This window comes from Merops nubicus, unplaced genomic scaffold (genome assembly GCF_000691845.1).
Source record: "Merops nubicus isolate BGI_N331 unplaced genomic scaffold, ASM69184v1 scaffold6490, whole genome shotgun sequence".
In the NCBI taxonomy this organism is placed as follows: domain Eukaryota; kingdom Metazoa; phylum Chordata; class Aves; order Coraciiformes; family Meropidae; genus Merops; species Merops nubicus.
The window spans coordinates 102,894-112,110 of NW_008580803.1; the positions used below are offsets into that span (position 1 = coordinate 102,894).

Below are 9,217 nucleotides of genomic sequence, written 5' to 3' on the forward strand. Positions count from 1 at the left end.
AGTAGCTATTTTCCATTCAGAATTAGCACTGCATTGCACCTCACAAAATAGAGTCATATACTGAAAAAAAAAAGCATTATCTAGGTGCAAAAAGGCAATAAAAAAATGCTGAAGCATATAGAAGACAGCCAAATATCTTAGGAGGAAGTTTTAAAACATACACCCACGTGGTTAATTCTAGCTCTGTGACAGAGAAAAATCAGAGCCAAGTTAGTTTCAGCCTCTTGCAGACCCGTTTATACAGGAGCACATTTTGTGCTAATTATTGAAATTCAAATGAAGGCTAAAAATCCTTTATCATCATTATTTTTTTCTAGATCCTGACATAGAATATTATCTATGTTTTGAAATACTTTTGTTTCATCAGATGGACAACAGCTATTGAAAATGTCTGGGTTCTTCTAGATATATATTTTTTCCTAGCTCCCTGGTATCTTTTAGGGACATGGTTTAGTGGTGATCTGGCTGGATGCTGTGGGTTAACAGCTGGACTTGTTCTTAAAGGTCTTCTCTGACCAAAATGATTCTATGATTCAACAGAGGTTTAAAGATTTGGGAATTAAGAAAATTAAATCACCAGGAGTGTTCTCTAGATGTGAGAATTTCTACAACTGTACTTTGTAAGTAAGGATTTCAAAAGGTTTCTCTACATCTACCCCACAGATCTTCATTAAATGAGAACAAAATGTGGGTGGAACTACTCATGGAGTCACAGCTCAGAGATGAGAGGGCAGTTGCAAGGTGCACAGATAAAAAGCATTTAGAACTACTAACCTTTACATCTCCCAGCCTCTCCAAAAATTCTGGAAATAACCAGTTACCCCCCAAAAAAACCCAAACACTTTGCCCCAGAAATCAGAAGGGGAAAAAAAAGTAAAAAAAATAAGGTAATAACAGGGCTATAGTTGGTATTCTTGACTTATAAACCACAAGAATAAAAATGAAGTGTCACCTTCTGTGTAATATTGAACTCAGTGCACAGCCCTCAACAGCTTTTCTTATTTAGAAAGGAGGGGAAAAAAAGATTTCTGAATGACACAAGATTCCTTTCATGTAGCAATTTTTCAATATTTATGTTCAACTCCTTATAAATTCTTTTAGCAAAAATTCTAGGCACGTGTTGTTTCAAGTGGCATTTCCAGCAACTTTTCAACAAAGTTTCCCCACATTTTGGATTTTCAATTTACATTAAGCACGTACTGAGAGGCTTTGCTAAAGAAGAACATGGGTTTATGCATGCTTAGAACTAAGGAAACTTATTGGTGTTTTGTTGAATTTGTGAAATTATCACTTGTGGCCAAAAGATCAAAGAGACCATGAGCAAAATCCACAGAATGGTTTTCTTGAGGGATGTTTGTTCAGATGTGAGGGTTGGAGGCTGTGTGTTGTTCAGTGGGTATGGAAAGGAGAGCTCCCCTCAGTCTGCCTGAGGTGTGATTGAATTTAATGCTTAAGGAGAAAGGGAAATAAAACAAAAGAAAGCAAAAAAACCCAACCATAACCCCCTCAAAAAAAAAAGCAGAGACAGAGAGCTGATAGCACTCCCTGAAGGTGGTCATCTTTGATAGATTTGGGGAGAATATTTAAGAGCATTTAGCATCTTTTTATTTTTTCCTTAACTTTTTGTTAAAAAAAAAAAGACCAAACAATTTATTTTCCAGAATCTATAGTTGGTCTTTAAGACTGTTAGTCTGGATGTGAAGGACAACGTCAGCAGACTGGTTTTAATCACTGGTACTGGGGAGCTGAAAGATGCATCTTATGTTGCTTGTATTTTACTTTCAAATATTAAACTTCTGAAAGACATACAGATATGCAGCCATTGGCAGAATTATTTATACAACACGGGCTGCATTCAAAACTAGCAACAATACAGAGGTATCTTCACTCTGTGCCACAAAATAACCTTCAGTTGCTTCAAGAAGTCCATAAACAGGACTGGCAAATAGCTACAGAGTTCTCAAGGAAACTCAAACAAAGCCCAGGAGGCCAATTTCCATATGGAAATGGAAGAGCACTATGGATTTATAAATAACAACAATGCCAGTGAAGAACATTTAATTTGCAGTTATGTGCCTCGTGGGGATGTCTATAGTCAGCAAAGCCCAGGAAGATAAAAGTGCCCAATTCCAGATGGGGTTGAGTTGTGGTAACACAGACCTTTTATACTGGTTACTTTATGCTGTGCTTCATATTCTATTGGTGGTACCCAAAGAACTTGTTGAGCAGTGTAGACATATGCTGAGGTAACAAAAAAGTGAAGAGTTGTGGAGTGAGAGGAAGGGGGGTGAGAACTCTGAAGTAATCTCTCCTACGTGTGGTGAGTGAAGTGAGATCAGCCCTGTTGCCAGACAGATCCTGTGTCTCTGATGGTGTCTGAGATGGGAGCTGTGAATTGTCCTCTTCTGAGGGTCCAGTTCAGACCCCAGACAGGTTTTCACCGACCAGAATTTGTGATGTTTAAGCAATTCTGAAAATTCTGGCTCCAACACAACCAAAACTTTGGAGACCTACCACTTTGAGAGTTTTGTATGAGTGTGAGATCTTCATTAAGAATCAGCATGATACTTAATGACCTCCCAGTTATTGTCCTGACTTTACAGGGATTCTTCCTAGCAGAAAGCATGAAGACCATTACACTATCAATGGACTTGAATACATTTCAGTTTGGGTTTGCTAGATCCTTTCAGCTGTTAGCTGAAGTATAATATCTGTGTTTAGAGCAGAGCAAAGACACTAAATTCTTTTATTATTAGACAAATTACATTACTGGTTTGTTGAACACAGCCTCACACTCCAAAAGCCACGCTGCAACATGACAGAAGTGATAACAGAGAAATAATATGACAATAATTTATTGATTCAATAAGTTTATGGCAATTAGAAAGACAAAGTAACTGGCATGCCTATTAACTAAGCAATAATTCCCTGAATGGAGAATATTTCAGCATCCTGACAGATCATGTTGCTTCTATGGAAGGTGTTATTGTGTTTTCTAGTCTGTCACATATTCAATTTTTAATGCCAACGCCAATGACAGCATGTGGCTTTAATGCAGCTACATCTGCCACTGTTAATTACCAAGTCATCTGACCACTGTGCTGGGGAATAAAAACACCATGATGACATGAAAGAATTGACAAAGCTACTCCTCAAAAAGCCACTTTTCTGACCTGTTTTCTGACGTGCATTATTAGTGAGAAGGAGTTGTTAGCCCTATCGTTTTGTGCACAAGACTTACTGGTAATCTCATTTTTAATGAAGAAGGAAACAAACCCTTTTGATTTAAACCACCAAAGAGACCACTATAAAAGAACAGCATATTTTGAAAGTGCAAGCACGGAATCATTAGTGAGGTCTGTGCATTTTAAAGGTCTGCAGCACTTAATGCTGGCAATTTGTTTTATTAAGCAACGTGCAATTAAAGCAGATCAAAACAAGTCGTTGCTTGAATGCTAATGATAAGGAAAAATAATGCTTTCAAAAAGCACCTTTCTTTGAACTGTAATAGGAAAAGGAAAGGGAAATAATTACAGATGGGAAATCCCAGAACAGAGGAGTCAGCCCAAGATTTGCATATCATGTGAGAGAAGAAAGAGGGAATTGTTGCTAGCAGAAGTAACAGAATTAAAATGTTTACTCAATTACAACCCTAGATTAGAGCTGCCAAGCCAGTAAGTACATATCATAAATGAAAACAGACAACTGTCACTAGCAACAGCCAGAAAGCAGAACTTGACTGGCAGAGCTAAAGATACATCTACACCAAAGTGTGGCAGCACCTTGGAGAAAGTTGAGAAATCTCTGAGCAAGGTGGTATGTCAACATAACACAGACAAATGCCACTCACTAAATGAGTTCCAAAACAATATAATCACTTAAAAACAATCCTGTGCCTGGATTGCTTAAGTATCTCAGATGCTACTTGTTCTGGAATTAGTCCATTCTGAATAAACAGGGAAGTACTGTTCCAGGCCAAGTTGTAAAACATAGACATCTGGTTTAAAACAAAAATAAAAAAGACAAACTCATATAAACAAAAATAAAACCAAACCTCAATACACTTGCTCTGACTTAGCACGACTCTTAGAAGGAACCCTAACATTGGAGAGGGGCAAGAAGCAATCACTAAAATAGAAGGGAAGACAAGATAAAGAAATAAGAATAGATGTTCCTACACCTTGTACACATAATTTAATCACTTTGGATCACCTAAGATTAGAAACACTAAAGAAACTACTGAACATCTGTAGTATTTTCATAGTTTTATAGAAGTACAAACCCAGAAAGTATTTTGAAGCTGTAAGTGGCCATTTTAAAGTGCTGTCTTACTGCATGATTGTTTGAACTTTACTCTGTATTTGAAGGTGTTAAGTACTTTTAGTTTATGTGATTGCTGTACTTACCACTCCCCACCACAGGGCATCTGCATAGCTGCCAAACTCTGTTTCTCCAGAATCATTTACAGCATCTTTTTCAGCCAGGTACACGAAATAGGAGGAAAAAATCAGGCCCAGAAATCCAATGTAGAGTGTAGTTATCAGTTCCTGCAAAGAGAATCAAAATCACTGCATGATGGTACTATTGAGACACTTCAATTGCCCATCACTAATGGGTTTGAAAAGATAATTGGGGTAGATGAAAGTAACTGCAGCAATTAATAAATGTTAACAAAGACTGTTGGCTGTGCAAATTAACAAAAATCCACTGAGCTCAACGGTGAAAGAATTTGCACCAGAGCTGGTGACTTGTTCCAGAAGGCACGTTTCAAACACTGCATCAGAACAACCTCCTCATTTGCAGGCCTGACTCATTAAACTTTGGGCCACCAAAAAGTAGTGGGTGATCTTTTCAGACAGCATCACGTTCAAAACAACTTTGGAATTTAGATGACTATTTTCAGAAATATCCAGATGACTCCTTAGAAGTCTCATTTTCTGTGGTTAAATCCAACTGGAAGCCAAGTTAGAAGTTCACCAAGTGCTCCTGAGCAAGGCAGAAGAACCATACTTGGTTAAAACAACTGACCACCTGCTCCCACGCTAAATATATTTGACATTATGAGCAAATTTTCTGAATATAAGGACTTCTGTATTAATTATGATGTCATTCCACAGAGTTCCCAAACTTACTTGTCTGTGTATGAACACCACAGACCCCAGCAGCCTCCACGTGCCCCCCTGACGGTCGACATGCAGCATCCGTAAAATCTGGAGAAAACGGATGCCCCTGGAACACAATTGTGAAATTAATGAAGGGATTAAAGATACAAGAAAGGAAACAGATGCAGAGAGGGGATGTCTGTCTCTTCCAGAAGCTCCTTTTGAGAAGGAGACAGCGTTCATCCATCTTTCATCTTGTTTGTTCCGAAGAGAGATTGCACAAGAGAAGGATGGGACTTCGTACACGTGGTGAGTAAGGAACTCCAGGGTTCAGGAATTTTGGACATCAACTCTAGAATCATTCATCAACTCATATCTGATCTGCTCACCAGGATGGGAAACGACACACAGAAACAGGTCATTGAAGATGTGGATTCCTCACCTTTGAGGGATTCCATGGGCAGTTTGAACTAGACTGTCTGATAATGTTTTTAAATATTCTGTTTAGGAGTCACTGCAATCCTAGAGCACCACTGCAGCCACTGCAGAGACCCACACACTGCCAGGTACCCTCTCATTCCAGAAAACCACGTGGCTTGACCTCCCTAAGCACAAGGTGGATTCATCCCACCAGAAATTCACAACCATTAATCCCAGAAGGAGCAGCTTGAAGACATCAGAGTCATGAAGCATGAAAAAATTGCCATAAAATTGAGCCAAGAAACAAAACCAGTGTTTGGGTAGAGCCCAGCTGGTGGAGGAAGGGTGAGGGGTATGTGCACCTCTCTCCCCACCAGGCATACAAAGAGGAAAACTTTATTTCCCCTGCATTTCATGGGATCACTGTTTCCTGATGGCCATACATGATTGGTGACCTGCTCCATGTACATGGCTCTGAGCAGTGACTTGTTTCCTCCTGCAAGAACTGAAACAGGAGGTGAAAAACCCACCACAAAACAAAACCACAAGTCCCCCACTCGACTCAGACTGCACTTTTATTGCACAGAATTACCTGATAGCTGAGGTTGCAAAGACTTGACCTTTAGAGCCCACACAAAGAACTATCATGGAAGCAACAACTACAATTAAATCTGGAAAAAAAATGAAAAAAAAAATGGGTTAGCAGCATTTTGCAATACTTCTGCAAGACTGTTGCTAGAACCAATGCAAGTATTTCTTTAACATTTTGAACAATCACCCCAAATTAAGATTTTTGTTTCTATATCAAGAGATTTCTATTGTAACACATATAAAATATTGTGTGATATGATAGAAAGGTTTTACTGGGATGGGTCCAAGATCCTAGATGAATGATGAGAGTTATTATAAAGCCACTTCAGTAGCCTGGAATCCTTATTAGCTATAACCCATGAGGAATTGCAGCAGTTTCTATTATCTCTTTTGTGTAGCTTATTTTCTCTGCTGCTTTAGACAGTCTTTTATTCATTGACAGAGGTTTGGGGGGTTATTTCATGTATAAGACATTTGCCTTAATATTACTTCAACTGTCCAGCTCCAAAAGCAAGAGAAAAATTGGAATTAGTGTATGAGTTTAGTTTTAAATCAATCACTACCCTAAGACTGTGTTGCAAATCTCTATGCCCCAGGCCTTGTTAATTTTGGAAAGGAACTCTATTTTGGAGAATGAAATAGCTCTTGAAACATATCTGGGCAAGTGGAACTTGGTTTTGCTTTCCAAACTACAATAAATTGGATGGTTTTTAGGGACTGATAGTGTTCTAGGTCTCAGGAGAAATGGATTGTGGGCAGAGTGCAGAGAGGAAGCCAAAGCCATGTTATAGTTGCAGTCACACATGAGACAGCTGTTATTTTTATATAGCCACAGAGAAGCTGAACTAAACTATTTTATGGTTGTAAAAATACCCAGGTACAAAATCTTGTCATTTATATTCAGCAAAATTTTGAATAGTATATGAAAAAACATATCCTCTATTTAACAACAAATAATGTGTCTGATTAGTGGAAAAAAACATCTCACAGGTCTATACTTCTCTAACAATAGTTCTCTTCCAAAATCTGGTTTGTTTAATCCATTTATATTTAAAGTGCTTCAGGGCAAGGGTCTTTACATATTTCTTTCAAGATTGGCTAACAAAATACAGACTGTTTTGGGATTCTTATGTTTCTTTCAGTGAAACTGTTAAATGTGTGACAAGCATTCTAAAAATAATGACAGTTTGTGACATATATGGAACATATGGAGGTAGTTTCTAAGAACACTGAAGTCATGTGAGGAAGTCAACTGCAGTGACTATCAGGTGCCCAGTTCCAAATGTATCACTGAAAATCATGTTTTAATCCAAGAGATGCACAAGAGGAGCTAACTACAGTGCATCTTGCTCCACCATGCAGTATGTAGCTCAATTAGAGTGCAAAATGAATTATTCAAACAGCTGCAAGGAGAAGAAAAATAATCTTAAAAAAAGGCTGCTCGGTATCTTTAAAAAAAATACAGTTGCAGCTCTTGTACAGTGTCTGGGCTCCTGAGGTCACAGGAGACAGGACTATGGCCAAGACTGATTTCTGGCAAAGCTGCAGATCCCTTGTGAAAAGAAAACACTCTGCCCTTCTGGAAAAACCACCCAAGCTACATTTGTTCTGGGGTGACAGCGTCGTGGATTCCTGAAAGCAAATTCAGATCTACATTAACCACAAGGGCTGTTGCTCTAACTTGGCTTTAACTCCTGCAGAAAATTCCGCTTTTCAAAGCTCCCAGGGACAAGTTTGACTCACTGTTTACACCAGTTTTTCAAGCTGTGCCTACTCACCAATGATGGAAATGGGCTTCCTAGCAAAACGAAGCCTTCCCCATATCCCAACGTATTTACTGCGGCACCCTGCTGACCACAACCGAACCACGTACTCTGTTCCAAAGAACACCACTAATACAATTTCCTAGAAGAAACAGATGGAGAACTAGGTTAATTCTTTATTGTATTACACCTTTCATCATTTTTTTCCCCCAATGTATTAGGAAACATTAAAACAAAATGTTAAATTTGGAAGGTGAAAAGAAAAAAAAAAGTCGGCGATACCAAAATGATCTAAAGTAACATGGAAAAACCTGTAAGGGTAAAGAAAGAAAAGATTAAGAACAAGTTTAAACACTTTAATTGCATGCAGTTTGGCTTGTCTACACGTACTAAAACTGAAAACCATTCTGTGCAATTCACTTGGTCTAATTCAAACAAAAGGTTTCCTGACTGAGCCAAAGAAAACAAGCAGAGGCTCTATTCAGAAGATGAGTATTTTGCTGGCGTGTTTCATTTTGGGAAGAAGTGTGCTTCACATTCCAGTTACTGTATCAGCTTAACCTCCTGCTTATTTATACCTTTTCAGTCTTCCTTTTAGCTCAGATGGATTGTAGACAGATTTCTAGTAGCCATTCCTAGTATTTCAGCCTCCAAGTGCACTGAAAATAAGGTGACATCTCAAACAGACCTTTCCCAAGCTGTTGGGACCTCCCAACAGCTCCCTTGAGTATCAGGAATCTCCAATATTCCTTACTGGCCATCTTGATTAATAACTGGTCACATTCTCCATCAGAGCCAGCAGCAAAATCTACTAATTGGAACACAACACATGGTTTATGGAGAGAGTAAAGCAGAGGAACCAAACATAAGGTCTCAAAGTTACGCAGGATCACGCAGATCAAGAGAACGAGCTGCTTATTTCATAGAGTGATTGAATATGAAGAGCAACTGCAGAGAAGGTGACACCCTGCTAAGCCTCCTCAGGTTCCTCCAGGCTTCACTGCTGCTTTTCACAAGAGATTGGCAAATGGGACTCGAGATGGTACCTCTGATTATTTTCTAACTGAAATTAAATAACCAGGATACAAACATTGTCTAGTGAAGATGAATGGAAGTCATATTATTAGTTTAAAAGCTGCATGGGATGTTGCTCTGGATACTGAGTAAAATAATAGGTCTGTATACAGGTAAAAGAGTAAAAAATGTTATGCATCAGTTGACTTCTCTATAATCTTTCTGTGGCTCTAAAGCACCAGTCTCCTGATGGTGCCACACCCTACTCATCTTGGGGCACTATGGTGCTGAAGTCTGACTTCTAGAAAAGCCAGGAGAATATCACCC

At 38.8% G+C, this 9,217-nt stretch overlaps 1 protein-coding gene across 1 annotated transcript in view; it reads right to left on the minus strand.

Moving 5' to 3' along the window:
- The window catches only part of LOC103772690 (potassium voltage-gated channel subfamily KQT member 1-like), a 29,721-nt gene that overhangs the window by 16,118 nt on the left and 4,386 nt on the right, over positions 1-9,217 (minus strand). Inside the window, exons 3-6 of the mRNA XM_008940069.1 lie at positions 7,892-8,018; positions 6,115-6,193; positions 5,133-5,229; positions 4,407-4,547 (exon numbers count right to left, since the gene is read on the minus strand). Coding sequence (XP_008938317.1) covers positions 4,407-4,547; positions 5,133-5,229; positions 6,115-6,193; positions 7,892-8,018 — 444 coding nt within the window. The remainder of the gene's footprint in view (positions 1-4,406; positions 4,548-5,132; positions 5,230-6,114; positions 6,194-7,891; positions 8,019-9,217) is intronic.